The following is a 19,821-nucleotide window of genomic DNA, read 5'->3' as shown; positions in this document are numbered from 1 at the left end:
TTTGCCGCTGGAGATTGCAAATGTTCCCATTCGTGGGATTATTAAATGCAAGACAGCATTTTTAAGTGCATATAGAATTAGGGCGGGGGGGCGGGGGGGGTTGAATTCCTCCCATGTTACCCTTTTGCGAATCTAAATCTTAATGTGCTTGTCTGTATCGCCCTCATCTCACCCATATTACAATATACTCTGGATTATTCATGACCCCGATGAAGTCAAGTACTGTACTGGAAAATGGATGGATACACATTTTTACCTATAGTAACGTCCTCAGAGCACTCGACGGTTCCCCAATCCACCCTTTGAATATATATTGATCTCCATACATGTTGCTGCATCTATATGAATATACCCAAACACACACACACACACACACACACACACACACACACACACACACACACACGCACACACACACACACACACACACACACACACACCTTCCAATAGGCACCGGGCTATATTATATTGACACACCTCCTTATAGACAGCGATGGATTGACATAAAATAGCAGCAATTTTCATATAAGGTGCATGGAAATCTCCATAATGGAACATGAATCTGCAATGTGACTGTTGGTTGACTCTTATATAGTTGAAAAATTGGAAAGTGATTTTTTTTCCAGGTTGGAAGTGTCGCCATCATTCGAGCTCAATTTAAAAAGTAACTTCAGATCAGTATGAAACTAAGAGACTAAAAACACTAATCTGGCCTTTTATCAGATACACACTTTTGCAATTGCAGGTGTGTCACACACACACAAAAATGCATTTATTCAACTTCATTTCAACGAGTGGTTGCACAAAATAAAATCAACTGAATCGGGATTATATTTTTAGGTATACTATAGAAATGTATTTTGTACTTGTAAACATGTATCTGGATACAGATGATTTTAATTTGTCCACCAGGGTGAAACTCTCACCAGCATCACACCATGAGGGTTTTTAACATTTTGTCAAAAACACATAACTTGTAAGATGAAACTGAAAGCCAAATTACTCACCCTTTTGAAGACACTCGACAGACTTGTAATGGAGGGCTTGCATACACTCAATGAGTTTCCATGTTGTCTCTATGTTCATGAAAGAAAAAACATCTACAATGATCACTACAAATGCGTAAAACTGACAAAAACACAAAAAACAACAATGAAAAATACTGAAAAGCCTGAAACAGACTTATGTGACTTTATCCTATTGGATGACTTGCAAAAATATCCTGCATATATGTTCAAGACACATTGTGCTGGTTTTAGCAAAGCAGCCCGAGAAATGAACCTGCTATCTTTTTCAGAGCAAGGAGCATATTCTGTATATATATGTAAAGCCGTCACAGGCACAATTGCCCGTACCATTTAGCCAGAGAATACAAACTCCAAAGTAATAACAGCATTATTTTGTAACTGATGAGACCGACAAGAAGCTTCTGGTGCAATTTTTTGGAGGGTTTTACCACAAAAGCCAAAGAAAAAGCAAAAGCATTAATGTCTCCCTTTAGTTACACACTTCGGCCAAGTCTTTTATTTTTTACTGATTGTGTTTAAAAGTGGAACTGCACATGTCAATTTAAAGACATGCATGGGATGAAACTAGAGGACATCAGGAAAATAAACAATGAAGGCATGGGGGCATCGTGCAAATATCACACAAGAAGGCATGCAGGGCTCTGAAATCAAACCCTGAGCCTATGGTGAGGTGGATGAGTTAACCAGTGGATCACTGAGCTCGCCATTTTTTTACTCAAAATTTGGACACTGTATTATTGGATATGCCTTTATTAGTCTCACAGTGGAGAAATTTACATTTCACAGCAGCAAAGTGATGAAAGGAATGAAAGTAGAAAAACAAAAATACATGACAAGTGATACAAGTGATGAATAAACACTGGATCATTTTAAAATTTGATACCCAGTGGTGATATCACACACTACAATATTGCGCAATAAACCCAATTTAACATCATAGAATATTGCCTATGCTGCATTCCAATTGGGTGTTTGCTGTGCTTACAATTTGTGGTGGTGAAAGGTCAGGCTTTGTGCATTCAATGTGACCCATTAAGCACCCACACACAAATCATCTTGTACGCATCAAAAAAATTCAATATTCACTTTTTAAACATGAATAAATGATGCACCGTGATGGTGATTAAAGGCACTGCAGTGCCTTTAATCACCTTGCATAAACTATCGAATGTTTGAAAACTCCACGTTGGCCTAGCATTATTAATATTTAACCTTTCACCCGCGGAACACGTGGCACTCTGCATTTTATCACAAAACAACAAGATGGAATCCTGACTTTATCCTCCTTAAAGTAAATGTTGCTCAAGAGTCGACCTTTTTTCTTGTTTTGTTTATCGTCATGGACACTGGAGCTGCCGGCTAATGCAATCTTGAGGACTGGAGTTCGAGTCCCCAGATGGACACGTCGGCGTGACGTCAGGTCCACCCCCCCTTACCGAGAACGGGCGCGCTCGGGGATACTCCGCGGAGGCGCGCATGTGCATACAAGCTGGCTGCTATAGTGAAACGGGGAGAGAGAGAGAGAGAGAGAGAGAGAGAGAGAGAGAGAGAGAGAGAGAGAGAGAGAGAGAGAGAGAGAGAGAGAGAGAGAGAGAGAGAGAGAGAGAGAGAGAGAGAGAGAGAGAGAGAGAGAGAGAGAGAGAGAGAGAGAGAGAGAGAGAGAGAGAGAGAGAGAGAGAGAGAAGAGGAAAACGAGCAGAGGTTGGCGCCACTAGGAGAGAGAGGACCATGTCGGATTGACTGCAGACAAACAACCGCAATCAATGGCTCGGCTTTGAAATCGTTCACAATTTATCGGCAAGGAAAGGAGAGGAGCGAGGAGAGGACCGAGACCGGAGAGAGCGCGCGCGCGCGTGTGTGTGTGTGTGGGGGTGCGTGCGTGTGCGTGCGTCGGTCCGTACCGAGCGGGGTGGAATTAAAGATCCCCCCCTCTTGATTTCCTCCCCCAAACATGGAGCTTACAATGGAGAACATTGGCAACCTGCACGGCGTGGCTCACTCCCACCAAAGCGGGGACCTCATGAACTCCCCCCACCACGCGCGGCAGCCGTCGGCGGCGGCGTCGCACCGGAACTTGGTGTCGTCCCACGGTCGCTCGGCCATGGTGTCCAGCATGGCCTCTATCTTGGAGGGCGCGGGCGACTACCGAGCCGCCGACCACGCGCTCTCGGGTCCCTTGCACCCGGCCATGAGCGGCATGTCGTGCGACTCGGGCGGGATGAGCCTGAGCAGCACGTACACCACCTTGACGCCGCTGCAGCACCTGCCGCCCATCTCCACCGTGTCGGACAAGTTCCACCACCCGCACCCGCACGCGCACCACCACCACCACCACCCGGCCCACCAGCGGCTGGCTGCGGGCAACGTGAGCGGCAGCTTCACGCTGATGCGGGACGACCGCGGCCTGGCCTCCATGAGCAACCTGTACGGCCACTACCCCAAGGACATGTCCGGCATGGGCCAGTCGCTGTCTCCCCTCTCCAACGGCCTGGGACCCCTGCACGGGTCCCAGCAGTCTCTGGGCGCCTACGGACCCGGAGCTCACCTCTCCAATGACAAGATGCTGTCGGCGGGCGGCTTCGATTCCCACGCCGCCATGCTGTCCAGGGGCGAGGAGCACCTGGCGCGGGGGCTCGGCGGTCACGGCGCCGGCCTCATGAGCTCCCTCAACGGCATCCACCACCACGGCCACCCGCACTCTCAGGCCAACGGCTCCATGCTGTCGGAGCGGGATCGGCAGGCGGTGGTCGGGGGCGCGCAGGGGGGCGGGTCCGGCCAGGTGGAGGAGATCAACACCAAGGAGGTGGCGCAGCGGATCACGGCCGAGCTCAAGCGCTACAGCATCCCGCAGGCCATCTTCGCCCAGAGGATCTTGTGTCGCTCGCAAGGGACCCTGTCCGACCTGCTGCGGAACCCTAAACCGTGGAGTAAACTCAAATCGGGCCGAGAGACTTTCCGGAGGATGTGGAAGTGGCTCCAGGAGCCCGAGTTCCAGCGGATGTCGGCGCTGAGGCTTGCAGGTGAGTGACAAGGCGACTCGGTTTCAACCGCCCCCCTCCTCCAAACCGGATCAATCCAAAGTCAATGTGGCGAGACTGTCGATGGCAGTCAAACGGACATTACTGCGAGTTATTAGTCGATTCTATCGAGTCAAACTTGGTTGAAGGGAGTTAAATGTGGGCCTTCTGTTTGATTGAGGCAGTAAACAGATCGGCAAGGGGTAGGGGGTATTTGCGCAAATTCGCGTCAATTTCACGCACGGCATTTTATGCTCTTCCCCAAACGCGCAACTCGTTAAATTCAAATAAATTGGAGCACCAAATAAATTTGGTTTTGCAAGCCCTCAAACAAATAAACAGCATCTTTGCAAACAAGAATCGCTTCGAAGAGATTAAGCCGGAGAGTGTGGGGAAGGGAGTGCATGACCTCCCGCGGATCAATACTTTAGGTCCAGGCGTCCCCTCTCCAGAGTGGCGCTCTGATAAATGATCGATTTGGATCAAGGCAGACAAAAACAGATGCGCGCGTTCTCTCTTCAAAAACAAAAAAAAAACGAGGAGCCGTTTTGTCGGGAAAAACAAATCCTCCTCTGTTGCTTTTCGTGCGTGTGCACCCAAAATACGCCCGGGCACCATTCTCGTCGATCAAGACTTAAATAAAAACACTGTAGCTGAACCTAAACGCTCTCATCGACGCTTCTTTGCTGTAAAAGACCCATTAGACGTCAATCACCCCCTCGTTTTTTTCTCTTTTTTTTGTAAGTCGTTTTTCAAGGCAATACTTATACAATTACGGCAGGAGATAGTGGCATATTTTAGTTCCAGTCGATGCCTTATTGAAAAGCACTTAATTGGCATGTAAATTGTTTCTCAGCACGTTTTTTGTCTCCTTCTGGTAAATAAAGATTTAAACGCTACCCTGCAATTGTCTCTTTAAGTGCCACCGCAGTTAAAGCTAATTGGGCTGTGCGGGCTTTTATATCTTCAACACTCTATATAGGGGATAAAAACCGCCAATATCCGTCGTGGGGGTCAAGACAATGTGTGGTTCTGAGGTGTTCTTCAATCTACGACCTTTAACGGAAGCAAAAATACAAATAAAAATAAAAGGTTGCTTTTAGTTAGTAAAATGCATCGTTAGCTTGTTTATGTGAATTCCCGAGAGCCAAAATGGCGGCCATATTGGGACAAAATGACAAATGAGTTGTATGCAAATAAAGAGGAGGGCGGTGGGGTGTGGTGGGGGGTTATTTTACTGATTGAATTTAAAATTGCCGTTATCCTGGGTGCATTCACGGCCCCCGCGCGCACGCGCGTGTGTGTTTGTGTGTGTGTGTGAGAGAGAGAGAGAGAGAGAGAGAGAGAGAGAGAGAGAGAGAGAGGAGTGGGGGGTGCACTATGCTGAAAGTGAGGCTCGCTGGGCCATATCAATCAATAACTTCAAATTACTATTCCAAATTCATCACAGTCGCACAAATCAATGCAAGCTGCCCTGCTTAGCTAATGCGAAAATGCCACTGTCTGTACATGCATACACACACACACACACACACACACACACACACACACACACACACACACACACACACACACACACACACACACACACACACACACACACACACACACACACACACACACACACACACACACACACACACCGAAACTGTGTGAGTAGACATGCCTTGTTTTTAGGGGGACTGTGCATGCCCTTCACGACTAATGGAGCAAACTCCCAGAGGCGCCAGTGCAGTCCTCATGCAGACCCTCAGCAAGTTGTAAAAAAAAAGACCGCCCACACCCCCTAACAAACAAACATAAATGTAGTTTTCTTCAATGAACACCCGTTTTCACATTGGATCCACGAATGAATCGCTTCTTTGATGTAAACAAGACAGGGCATTGCATGGAAGAGACGTTTAAAGGAGGCATTAACGGTGAAAACAATTCGTCTTTGCATCTGTGTTGAATTCCACACTCCATCTCAATGTATTTGCTGGGATCAATATGGACCTGATCGATAAGGATAGCCAGTGCATCTATCAATTATCCCGCCTCAGCACTCTCTCCCATTGGTCTCTCCCCTGCAGGAGAATGTGAGGGGTGTATTGTGAAGGACGGGGGGGGGGGGGGGGGGAGAGAGAGACAGTAAAGGGGGGTGGGTGTAGTAAAAAGACAGCTGCTATTTAAAAAAACGATTTCACTGTTAGCATTGTCACAGTGTTTCATTTCTTTTATGTGTGACGTCTGTTCCAAATGTGTCTTTTGATGACTCTTCCTTAACTTAGATTTTTAGGAAATATCACCGCGAGTGTCATTTATTTTAGAAAGATGTTATCACTAAAGAAAGATGGCAACATACAATTGCCTTTATTTGTTCTTTAGAGGTGTTATATAGCAATAGTGGGCCAATTTTAAAAACAGATGAAATCATATATAATACACAAATATTCATTATATATATATATATATATATATATATATATATATATATATATATATATATATATATATATATATATATATATATATATATATATATATATATATATATGTTTCCTAAACTTTGGGTAAGGAACCAAAAGTCCTCTGGGGATTTTACAGACAACACAGTGGATATAAAAAGTTGACACATTCCTTCTCAAATGCAATATTTTTGTGATATTTAAAAAAAGGAAGCCAAGACCATATCATTTCAGATCTCTAACTACCATTTATATGACCAATGAAAAATGCAACTAAATGGAATCAAAACAAATTTGAAGATGGGGAAATTGGGAAAACTGAGGAAATTGAGTTGCAGGGTGTGTGCACTTTTGCAACTCCATTTTCAAGTTTGTTGAGTGAGATGTGACTGTGTTCAGAACCAAGCACTCACATCTAAAGTCATCTTAAATAGGAGTCGTTACACACCTGTCATCCTTTAAATTGCTCACTGACCAATGATGAATTCCCAATCAAGTTTAGATGTTCTAGTAGGCTGAACGATTTGTATTTGTTTGGAACAGTTCATAATTCCTTCTAAGATTCACATTCAACATGAGGCAAAACAGCTCCAAAAGTCACCACTACCAACATACATTAAAAAAAAGTAGTATGAATAATAATCGATGAAAAGGTTTCTTCAGCTGTCATCTGTACTTCTTTGAAAGAAATAATCAGATTAGCTTCAAGAAGTAGTCTACTGCTCCCCCAACCTTATAGCAGGGAACCTATAAGAGCAGAGATCTGGCACCGCCACCTCTGTCCATTAGGGATATATATTGGGCCAGAGTTCCCAGCACAACTTAGTTTGCTGACAAACCTCTTCGTATGAGGATATCTGACATCTCCAATGAGGTACAGATGACGGCTAAAGAAACCTTTTTATCGAGCGAGAATCTACACAGACGTCTTAATAATAAGACATTTCATTCATAAGCGGCTTTTAACACTCTCAAGGACACGTATACAGTCACATGATAAGGTTTATTATTATTATTTACGTTGGTCTCCTTTTTTGGAAAAACAACAATTTGACGATTTATACCATCTATGTATCAATGGTGTCGATTAATTAAACCCACAAAATATTGTAATTTTTTCCCCATCCATGTTTACACAAAAATACTCCTTTTGTACATTTTTTTCCATACACAATGTTTACACATGTTTGTCTCTCTTTCATTTCCCTGTCACACTGTTGTAATTTCTCTGTCTACACACACACACACACAAGGTGAAAAAAGGCACACTTGCCTCATTTGCATACGAATGGCCAAGGCACGTTCCAGGGTGCTTAGGTCAGGACTCGCTGGACAAAAAAAAAGGTTCGAAGGAGGGGTGGTGGACATTATTTAGGGGAAGAATAAGAGGCCTTTATTCTGTGGACTTCACGCCTTACACACAACCGCCACACTCTAGCATTTAAAAAGTCACTGCCAAGTGTTGCCCTTATTCTATTAAAATAGTTACAGTCAAGTAACTTGATTTTATGACCTATTCAAAATCTTAGTAGCTTGAGTCACTAATGGTGCAAAACGAGTCTGCGGAGGCAAAACCCCCCTCCACCCCCGCCCTTCCGGCCTTTTTTGCCCTTCAGTTTAAGGACAGTTCAAGGTGGCGAACTTTCGCTGCCTCAACACATGGTTAATCACGTTCTTGTAGGCCCGAAACACAATTATTTCATCCAACCGCACCCAACTGTGGATCAATAGCGCAATCCACCATGGTGTCGATCACAACATGGATCTGAGAAGATCCCAACTGAGCTGATCACAAAATAAACAATCAGCACTTCTTCTTTTGGAGCCTTTACACTAATTGGATATGACGTATACATTTACTATGATGGATGCAAAAAAAAAGATCTATTAATAAATCTGAATGTAAGCTTGCGAGATGATCGATCGCTCCTCTTAAATAATTGATGGCGGCGGTGGTGAGGCATGGGAGTAAACGGCGAGGTTGCGGTTTGGGAGCCTGGTCGTTCGTTAAGCGCTCATGCAGCGAGCCAACGCGCGATGCAAGTAGAGAAAGAGACACGTCTGGCGTACAACCTTTCAAAGCCACTTGTGGGAAAGCCGAGTCGCTCATTTTACCGCAGGTCAAACCCTCGAGGCTGTTTCACGACATGTGATAATCTCGCTGATGGAACCCTCCGATGGCTGTTCGACTTCAAATTGGGAAGAGATCTCTAGGTGACAAAACTGGTGGTGCAATACAAAACGGACATGGAAGAATCTGCCATTGGTTTGCATTGGATTAGCCTTTATTAGTCTGGCAGTGGAAAATTTTACATTTCACAGCTGCAAAGTTATGAAAGGAAGAGGAAAGGCAAGAAAGAAGTAGAAAAACAAAATACAGGAGCTGCTGGAAAGGCAGCCACTCTCGCGGCGCCATCTTGAAGTCAAAACAACAAAAAACAACACAAAGACATACTCATTTTATCTTTAGCACTTTCTGCACCCTCTTTGTTGTATGAAGCAGTTCTAGATGAAAGAGGAAAGGATCAAAGCATCCTTTTCACCAGTGGATCAGGGATGTCACGGTGGAATGTGCATGTCTACTACAAGCTAAATGTCACTTTTGTACAGATGACGGCTGAAGAAACCTTCTCATCGATGGTCCACTCCTGTACGACTGAGAGCTTACACAGATACAAGCTAAATGGTGAAAGCAAACACGAAGCTGTAGCATCCATTGACGAAAAGAGATTGTCTCACATCTCCTTAATCCCCTTCAATTCCAAGCAGCGACAGTCCCACATACGCATCGGCGCTCTGCGCTGACTCTCCTTTCTTCTCATCGCGGGTTCCCCAAGCCATGCATTCATCCAGCCGTGTCCTATCGCACTGACATTTCCGCTGAATAAAGCGGGGCTGTGAAAATTCTGCCCATTACAGACACATAAAAGCACAATGGCCTCAGAGCTGTCCAGCGATGACAGTCAAATGGCACCGAAATTCTTCCCAATCAAAAACAGTGCTGGTATATTCATGCTGCTGAAAAGGCGCAACCAGTCAGCGGAGTCTCCTCCTTGATGAATGGCCAAAAATGCTGAATAACAATCCATATCTGTTCCACATTACGCACGAAAAGACAAAGTGACAAAAGAAAACACAAAAACAACAAAAAGAGCAAGGCTCCTGAGAGCACTTGCTGACGGCTGCCTACTCGGGCGCCATCTTGGACTTCCTTGGTCCCTTGACCCTGGAGACTCAAAATTTGATGAATGTTGACATAAAGGCGACAGTAGGAGTCCATCAGCTTGGATCGAGAACCAAATTTAGGTTCCAAACAGCCACATTTGTAATGAGGGCGCTTATAGGAGTGTGCATCTCTCCTATATCAAAGACAAAATAATATGGCACCGGATGCATCGAATGTGATATAATTCAAGAATGTTACATTTTCAGGTGACGGAGTCCATTAAAGGGTGATAGTGTAATGATTCAATTTAAATCAATTCAGTTCGATACAATAATTTAAAAAAATATAATAATACATTCTATTTATAAGATAAGGTATTTCGTCCAATGAGTTTCCTCTTTCGCAATTTGAACGCAATTGTCAGGGTGACGTTTTGCAGGTGGGTGGGGTGGGGCTAATTCCCATTAATTGGAAGTCAATTTGACATTTCATCACAGGATTGGGACTGGGATGGGATTTTTTTTCTGCGGGTGTGGGGTTCGAGGGTTGGCGAGGGTGGGATGCACTGTATTGTAACCCACTCCTGTTTATTAACAACTATAGGGGAGAATTTATAGCTTAACATGATTCAGATTTTGTCATGATCTGGTTGGCGACCAACGGGTGGCGCTGTCGGCCCCGCCTGCTGCCTCGCAGGTGCTGGTCGTTACAATCAGTGACACTTATAAGGACTCCCGGCACAACCATTCGGTGTCGGGTCATTGTTGATGAATGTTATTTGCAGTGTATGCTGTGCATGGGTTTGTTTCATCTTGCCAGACTTTTAATCTTGGTCTTTATTTTGAAACTTTGTATTTTTCTGTTTGAAAATGTTTGATATTTTAGATGCTGTTCCTGTTTACTTTATTTTAATACAATTTCTCAAATACAACCTGCTCCTCTCTCCTGTCTGCTTTTTGGGATCCACATTCATTTCTAAGCACCTTTGAACTCTCAAGGTCACTTTACAACCACAGGATCAGTTTTTCTGTGGGTGAGCTTTTAGTTTTACTCCCTGGTGCTTTCTACTATCTTTGTGACTGCTTTATTTCTTGTATATGATAGCTCACCATTTTAAGCTCTTTATTACAGCATCAGCTGTATTCAAAGCGCTATATAAGTTCTTTCATAACTTTGCTGCTGTGAAATGTATATTTCTCCACTGCGAGACTAATAAAGGCAAATCCAATCCAATCCAATCCAAATCAATATGGATTGTATTGTATTCTGAAAAATGGGATGTAAGAGCTGCACTTGTGGTGTACATGCTTGAAGCAACCAGCAGAGACACTATTGAGTCACGCTCATTTCATTCGCTACAGTTGAAGAAGCCATCATCTCAGCGACAACGTTAATTGTTATGAAACGGTTGAAGTTTAGTTGTACAGATGTACAGGTATGCAGTAGTATCTTAACTTATAGTATCTTTGAGATTCCAGCTGTCGCTTGTACAAATTCTGGGTCTTGAGTTTCATGTGCTATATGCGGGTCAGCAAACTACAAAATAAGGAGGTGTTTGGCAGATAGTGAATAATTTTTCAATGCGGAGTTTGAGTACTTGCCTCATACGGTTTATTAAGAGTCCTGCTTGAGGTTTGGGCACGGGAGACAAGTGCTTTGTATTCAACCAAATATTTTGTCTGCCTAAAGTCAAATAATGGTCATCTATAAGTGGGAAAAAGAAAACTAACTTGTGTTGATATTTCGGTCTTGTGGCCCTTTAAGCAACAAATAGATCAAAGTTTTTTTAGAAGTGTGGCAACACTGCTCATAAAATACAGTAAAGTCTCGTTATATCGATATCGGTTATATCGATAGTACTGCTTATTACGATACTATTTCTATGAACGCAAGGAGAAAATTTACATGCCGCAGGAGCGGATATATCGATTGTCCGGTTATATCGATATTTTTTCCGACTCCCGAGAATATCGATATAACAAGACTTTACTGTATTGGGATACATTGTTTGTGGCATCTTGGTCTAGGTCAGGGGTCGGCAACCTTTACGACTCAAAGAGCCATTTGGACCCATTTCCCACAGAAAAGAAAACAATGGGAGCCACAAAATCCTTTTGACATTTAAAATGAAGACAACACTGCATCTTTTCATCATCGTTTTTTACCTTTATATATGCATAAACAAACTATAGTGTGTTGCATTTATGAATCAATGAACTGTTACAGAGAAGCGAAATTACATTTGTGCACGCAACAAAAACATTTTAAACTCCGAAACAAAAAGACGTTTGGTTGAAGATTACTTTCAAATATAATACTCAATGTCTATTTGAAAAAAAAAGAATATTTTCAAAATGGCAAATACAATATTTATCACCTGGTTAATGTGATTTCTGCTCCTGCACCTCAGCGCACAGCCACTGCACATCAGGGCTGTATGACGTTACCTTCATCTTCACACAGGACTGGAAGCTGTCGTCTGACAGGCGTGAGCGATGTCTGTTTTTAAGGCGAACGAATCTGCCGACGCATCATTAAACGCTCTGTTTTCTTCAGACACTTTTTTTCTTAGATTTATCCATAGTTGGCCGACCTGGGGGTCGAAAAATTCAAGAAATCGTGCGCAATTTGGCGGTTGTGACCGGATATACGTCCACTGTCGCTGGTTATGACGTATATTATGAGCGACAAAAAAATTGAATACGTTTTATTTTGTATTATTTATAATCACCATAATCTTCAAATTTAGAATTACATTTTAAAAACGAACGAACTAAAATAATATACATTAAATTAAATACTCATTTATTTTCTAAAGCCGCAGGGAGCCGCAGCAGGGGGGTGAAAGAGCCGCATGCGGCTCCGGAGCCGCGGGTTGCCGACGTCTGGTCTAGGTACACATACTGCCAACGTCAAATGGACACGACATTGGTCAGGGACTTGGAATTATCCACAGTAGAAGGGAGTACATTAACTCATTCACTGCCATTCATGAATTTATTTGGGTATTGAAAATATGACGTAGAACGCCATTTCCAAATTTGTTCGGAATTTTCTATTTTCATGCTTGGGTGCCGATAAAGCGCTGGCCATGGCCTTTGGCAATGGACTCGGGCAATGTTTTTTTTTCCAAAAGGGAGCAGCATTTCCCTTTTTTCATGTTAGTGCTTTGTTACAGCTTCAGCTGTTGTTAAAACGCCAAATATGTATGCATTGCATTTTATTTTGGACAGCCACCCTTATTTCAAGCTCAACTAACTCCAGACCCATATAATTTAGCAAGTAACTATTTCTGATGAAAGAAGAGAGTCTAAGGTTTATAACACTGTATTGAATGTTTATGTAGTCCTGAATCTCAGTATTCTGTGGGTTCTGCAATTTGAGTAAAAATGACAACCACCCTGGCACTGAAGTGCACACACATTTGCACATTGTCTGGCAGTCAATGAGTTTTTAACATTTGCTTTTATTGTTGACATGTTGTGCCTTCCTCGCAATTCACACAAGAAATTTGATGCTATGAAAGAGATTAATGAAATCGATGATCAAGAATTCAGACCGACATGCTCGATTCATTGTCAACAGTTGTCCAAAGACTTTCAATTCAACACCAGCTAATATATTTTTTTTAAAAACCTTACTGTTTAACTGTTTTCAGTTTGTTTTTAAACGACAATATTGTTATAGTGGTGGAACACATTTTGGACAAATAATATCAATTTGAATATAGTTTTATCAGAATCAGAATCAGAATCATCTTTATTGCCAAGTATGTAGGACACACAAGGAATTTGTTTCCGGTAGAACACGCTGCACTAGTATCGTTGTCAAAAAAACTGCTAAGTGGCACTATACAGTTTCATTTTGGCTACTGTTGAAAGAGTTCAAAGAGTTAATGGCTTGGGGGAAGAAGCTGACAAATGTACTTAATTTTAGTGTCCCATTTGAAAGCGATGGGGACAGAAAGCACTGTTTTGAAAGGGGCTAAGAAATAAAATGTATTATTATTATTATTATGATGATGATGATGATGATGATGATGATGATGATGATGATGATGATGATGATGATGATGATGATGATGATGATGATTATATTATATTATTATTATTATTATTATTATTATTATTATTATTATTTGAATATGCTGAATTTAGAATTTAGAATTGAACCGACATTCTCCTTCTTGCAATACGCGTACGTGGGAGGCAAAGCCGGAAGTATACGCGTGGGATTCATGCTCCCTCTTGCTTGTGAGTGGCTCTTGCGGCCACACATTGTTCGTTAGGAAGCCGATGTGGCCAACCCTGAATATGTATCGATTTCCATTCCCTGACCTCTGCTTTCCATCCCTGGAGCCGAGCCACGCGCACCCCCCCCCCCCCTTCAACACCCCACCAATATCACGCCGACACCATTTCTCCATTAACCACCGCCTGCCGTTCAGGACATGACGCCAAAGAACATTCCAAGCTCTTTCTTCTTCTCCAAAGTTCACGAGCATTTAACTTATTCGTTTCGCATCCAACACCGATCTCGTGCACGGGGTCGTGCCTATTATTCAAAACTAACGCGATTCTAATCGAAAGTCGAAATAGTGTGCAGACGAGTCGAATTCGCACACGCTCTCTCCCACGTTCTCGCTCCAATTCGCCGACGCGCACGGACAATTACAAATGCAACAGAGGAGGTCTGGAACTCTGTACAGTCTCCCATACCGTCTCTTTTATTTCACATGATCAATTCCTACGCTACCCCCCTCACCACCTCGCGACCACCCCCACCCTCCCACCAAAGCGGATCGATGGAGAGAATGACCTTTAAATCAAATTGCTGCCAGAGTCAACCGAATGCACGCGGATAGCATCAAAAGGGTTAATGCCTTGCACACGCGCACACGCACTTCTTTCCCAGGCAAATATGCACAAAGACGAGATCATCACAATTCAATTTGATTATTGGTCCTTGTGGCGCACGGGTGATGTGCGCGTTTAAACAATCGTGAATCAGAATTGCAGTTAAAAACGCCCATGAATGCAAGAAGGGGTAAATTGAGATGGTTTGTGGAATTACAATTAAAACGCGCAATGCATGTTCTGTTATCCGAGGCGGGGATAGCCCCGAATTATTTAGCTGTCAGGCATGTATGGTGATAACCCGTGAAAGTATTAAATATTAACGCTTTTGCGTACATTTTACGGAGGATGCAGAAAACGGAGCGAAAATCAATGAGGTTCAGTGAGATTGCGAAAACGCGTATGTCATTTTGGGAATTTGTCACAATGCACACGCGCACACACACACACACACACACACACACACACACACACACACACACACACACACACACACACACACACACACACACACACACACACACACACACACACACACACACACACAAATAAATGTATTAATGTGGTGGAAGGTGTGGCCACTCTACGTGAACGCAATCGATGTATAGCAAATCAACATAAATATATCATTAGCCTGTTTTTAATTTCGCCATTTTTTAATCGAACACTTGTAATTTGAAATGTTAACTGTACCTAATGTTGTGGTCGAGGTGTTGTCCTGCTTATCTAGCACACTGACAGGCCACATCGTATATTAAAGGGCCGATAATGGCTTGCTTAATAGAAGAAAAGGATCCAATCCAATCGAGTGGTGCCAGTTTTCTAAAATGCAATTTCATCTGGTATTAAGTGTGGAAATCTCCAGAGAAGATTTAACGTTTATGCGCGCGCCTGCGTGTTTCAACACGAACCTTCAGAAATGTACAACTTGGGTCTGCACAATGACACTACAAAATAAAATATCCAAAACAGTACAAATGAGTAATTAATATTTGCCACGATGAACCTTGAAATCTTTTATTTTGAATCCGTCTTATTTACCATTAAATTATAATTTACTATCTTTGTTTTCACAAAACTAAATGACACATACACAGCAGGCAACAAAAAGAGCAAAATAAGCGTGAAATCGATTGAGATAGACATCGACAAAAACGCAGACATTTCGCGTTATTTAAATATAACAAGTAACCAGATGTTGTGTCACTAGTTTACCCATGCCTGATTTCTGTTAATTTATTTATTTATTAAACATCATTCATGTTTGCGAGACGAAAAAGATCAATTTTGATCTCTTATGATCATTTGAACACGTCAGCACATTTATTTTAAAAAAGCGACGGATTTTGTAACTGAATAAAAGTATGCGCGTCTTTTAGGGTATTTTTGCACAAGTAGAAAATATGATCACGTGAATACAGAGTGAATATGATTCGACAAAGTCCATGTGCAATTCGATTATTAATTTATTATTCATAGAAACACTGCACACTTTTGCAGCAACTCCAAAATAAAGGCAACTTCACCCACGCATCAACTTTTATAAAACTTCCTTAATTTCCAGAAGAACTTTGAGCCATCAAGACATGTTTTAATCTGAACCCGTAGTCACACATGCGTTCTTCAACCCGAATTTTCATCAGGCGTAGCTGCTTAAAAGAAATGAAGTGCACGAAATCAATGTTTAATCTCACATAAGACGCGAGTTGGAAACGAATGGCTGCAAGATGTGCAATTAAATCGGCGGTAATAGTCATAATCATCGCGCGTCTTAAAAACCAGACTCCCTCAACAACGCTCCAGTGCATTTAATTACTCGGGCGCCGATTGCGGCGCTCATTAGTGCATGCACCACAGGGCTAGTAAGGAAGTACAAACAACATAGAACACGCCCCCACACAAGTACACCTGAGTGCCGTTTCTAATATTGTGGCGACCTTATTTAACGACAAGCGCGCGTGGAGGAGTTGGACGAGCAATGCCTTGCAGGATGGCCAAGCAACAAATTGTGTCCCGTTATCAGTGCATTAACGCCAATTCGCACTCATTACACGCAGCCGCTATTGAGCTGCAAGGATTTTTCTTGGCCCGCCTTTTTGGCCTGCAGCCGGCACGTCTAGCTCACACACACACGAGAACACACACAATCCCGTGCACAACTCCACTTGGGTAAACTGCGTCCCATTCACGAATGGAAAAAAAGTAGGGGGGGGGGGGGGGGGGGGGAAAGAAGGGGAAAAATACACAGCTCTCCGAAATGGTGTGGAAATAAAATGTATCTGTAATCAATGATTCCCACTTGATCTTGGTTTCACTCCCAAGTGCATACTACTATCTTTGTCACTGAGATATATATATATATATATATATATATATATATATATATATATATATATATATATATATATATATATATATATATATATATATATATATATATATATATATATATATATATACACACACACACACACACACACACTTAAAGGACAACCGACGTCTCCGGACAAGTTGTGTCCATAATTTGTAAAATGGATTCAAATTCAAATGACTTCTACTGAGCGTATTTTACAAAGATTCCACCGCATATAGCTATATTTTTTGTTTTAAGACTCACGCTGAATATTCCAGAAGTCTTGTTTTTGAGTTGGTGACGAGTCCGTATGTGACGTCACTGATTGAAAGCCCCTGACTGAAAAAAGGACACATTGTAGCAGTTCTTCCATCACGTCAATGCATTTTGCTGTGCTTGTTTGGTCTGAAAACGTTGTGTTGCACCAAAAAGACCCAGAAGAGGGTGACCAAGATCCATATAACGAATTTATCAGCCGGTGGAAACGGGCTGATTAATTCCTCACAGGGGGTTGGTCGCCCTCTGGCGGCTTTTGGGTGCAACACGAGGTCCCCAGACCAAACAACCCAGCAAAATACATTGACGTGATGGAAGGACAATGCGTCAATGCGTCCTTTTCACGGTCAGCAGGCGGTCCTTTTCTGACCTCGCGTGAGGACTCGTCACCAACTCAAAAACAAGACTTCCTGAATGTTCAGCCGCAAGTCTTAAAACGTAAAATATAGCTATATGCGGTGGAATCTTATTAAAATACGCTCAGTCATTTGAAGTGATTTTACAAATTATGGACACAACTTGTCTGGGGACTTCGGTTGTCCTTTAAGGAAGGAAAAAGGATGCCCATTTCAAGGTAAGATCAAAGCACTGTCATCAAATGGTAATACTTTATTGAACTGTTATTCTGCCGATGTCCCATTTTATATTTGCGTTAGTGGTGAATGAACGCTGGCGCGTTATGCTACCGCTGCTCACCCGCAGAAAAACATCTTAGAACTTGTGACAGCAAAGTGTCATTGAGCGTTTTGAAAAGCTCTTATAAACATAAATTCTTCTTCTTATTATTATTATTAAATATGGGGAGAGAGAGCGATTCGGTTGGCTGGAGGGGAGAGGTTTTAAAAAAGGAAGAAAAAAAGGAGAACAAGTGAATTTGCTAAGCTGAACTGCTCATGAGTTGTATGGAGGGAGTACCTCGAGATGAGAGTTTAATTCCATGACCATGCTTGCATTACAAATGATCAATTACCATTGAAAACGGGACCATGGTGGTGGGCAACGGGTTAACACGTTTGACTCACAGTGTAGAGGTGCGAAATTTGATCCTGGCACCAGCCTTCCTGTATGGGATTTGCATATTCTCCTCGTGCCTTTGTGGCTTTTCTCTGGGTACTCCGGTTTCCACCCACATTCCCAAAACATTCCCAAAACATACACGTTAATGGAACACTCAAAAACGGTCCCAAGGTGTGATTGTGAGCACAGATGGTTTTTCATCTCAGTGTGCCCAGGGATTGGCTGGCGACCGGTTCTGGGTGTATCTTGCCAACTGCCCAAAGACCGTTGGAATCGGTTCTCGCACGCCTGCAATCCTCGTGAGGGTAAGAGGATTGAAAATGGCTCAATGGATAAAAAAAAAAAAAACTAGTGGTATATTTCCACCCCCCCCCCCCCACCAAATTATTTGAAACATGCAAATAAACATCTAACAGACTAAATGTTTTATTCATAATACAAGGGTTGGAAGCGGAAAAATCAACAAATAAACAAACAAATAAATACGATACATAAAAACGAAAAATAAATATTGGGTAAAAAAAAATCTGAAACTCGGCGATTTCCCCCCAAAACCAGAAAATCAGTGTGCAATGACGGTGAATGGTAGATGTCAATTTTGCTCTCGCTATCTATCGCGGCGGAGCTCTGAATTTTGATACTACGGTAACTGTATTGTGTGAGGTGGTCGTGAGTAGGTAGATAATCTTATATGACATATATTTTATTTTCAACATTTCCTCCAGTACAATTTTGATTTAACCTTTATGCAATGCGTTTTATTTGTGAAGTCACTGTCTATTTTCTTCATTCATATTTTTAAGAGATATAAAAATGATATTTGGAGTCAGAAGATGATTAGTAATATTTTCCGATATTCCAATAATGTATGCAGGTTTGACTGATTGGCAGATTTTGAGTTTTATATGCGATTATTTTGCTCCCATTTCCTTGTCTATCTTCCATGAATCTCCACCCACTACTCCTCCGGGTCATAATTAATTGGACGAAGTGAATTTCACACACGAATTATTCACGAATCCATCGATCGATTATTGATCAGCCATGTGCCTTTCTCTTAACCTCGCTCGGTTTGTCGCTGGGAAGAGGAATATTAATGCCTTGGTCGTGGTGTGTTTGTGTGTCTGTGAGGGGGCGGAAGGAAGGGGGGGGGGGGGTTTACGGGGCTTAATTTTAAACAATAAGATTAATGCTAAAAAGATTCCCGCAAGACTCCATAAATCGCCGCTTATTTCCCCATGCATGATATCGTGTTATAAAGATAAATGTATTCCGCAAAAACATGTCGCCCGAGGGATAAGCCGCCGTTTCTGACAAGTCCCCCCGGGGCCGAGGGCGCAGCGGGGAAGCATTGCAACGCTACAAATGTGCGCTCTTGTCCCGGCTGCTTCTTTGTGTACGTCCGCCCCCTCTGCTCGGTGGTGCCCACTGGAGCTCTAAAAGCTGCAATGATCGATTTTCCCCCACTCCCCCACCCCCTTTCTACGCCGAGTTTGGTTCAGTAATCAGGCCCCCCTTCCTCACTGGATCGATCGTTATTGATTAGTAAATCCAGCGCCTGTAGCAAAGGCAACGCATCGTGCCCCCCCCCCCGCCCCTGCTTCCAAAGAACGGCCGAGGCGAGAGCGACACCCGGCGGATGAAAGGTCGAGTGGCAAACC

The 19,821-nt window shown here is 42.8% G+C and overlaps 1 protein-coding gene across 2 annotated transcripts in view; it reads left to right on the top strand.

Moving 5' to 3' along the window:
- The first annotated feature begins 2,726 nt into the window (after positions 1 to 2,726).
- The window catches only part of onecut3a (one cut homeobox 3a), a 46,317-nt gene continuing 29,222 nt past the window's right edge, over positions 2,727 to 19,821 (top strand). For both annotated transcript variants that reach the window (XM_089000512.1, XM_089000511.1), the window contains exon 1: positions 2,727 to 4,048. In XM_089000512.1, coding sequence (XP_088856638.1) covers positions 2,980 to 4,048 — 1,069 coding nt within the window. In that variant the 5' untranslated portion in view covers positions 2,727 to 2,979. The remainder of the gene's footprint in view (positions 4,049 to 19,821) is intronic.

This window comes from Hippocampus bargibanti, linkage group LG07 (genome assembly GCF_051943395.1).
Source record: "Hippocampus bargibanti isolate YZ-2025 linkage group LG07, ASM5194339v1, whole genome shotgun sequence".
Taxonomy (NCBI): domain Eukaryota; kingdom Metazoa; phylum Chordata; class Actinopteri; order Syngnathiformes; family Syngnathidae; genus Hippocampus; species Hippocampus bargibanti.
This window is presented reverse-complemented; position numbering and strand designations above follow the sequence as displayed.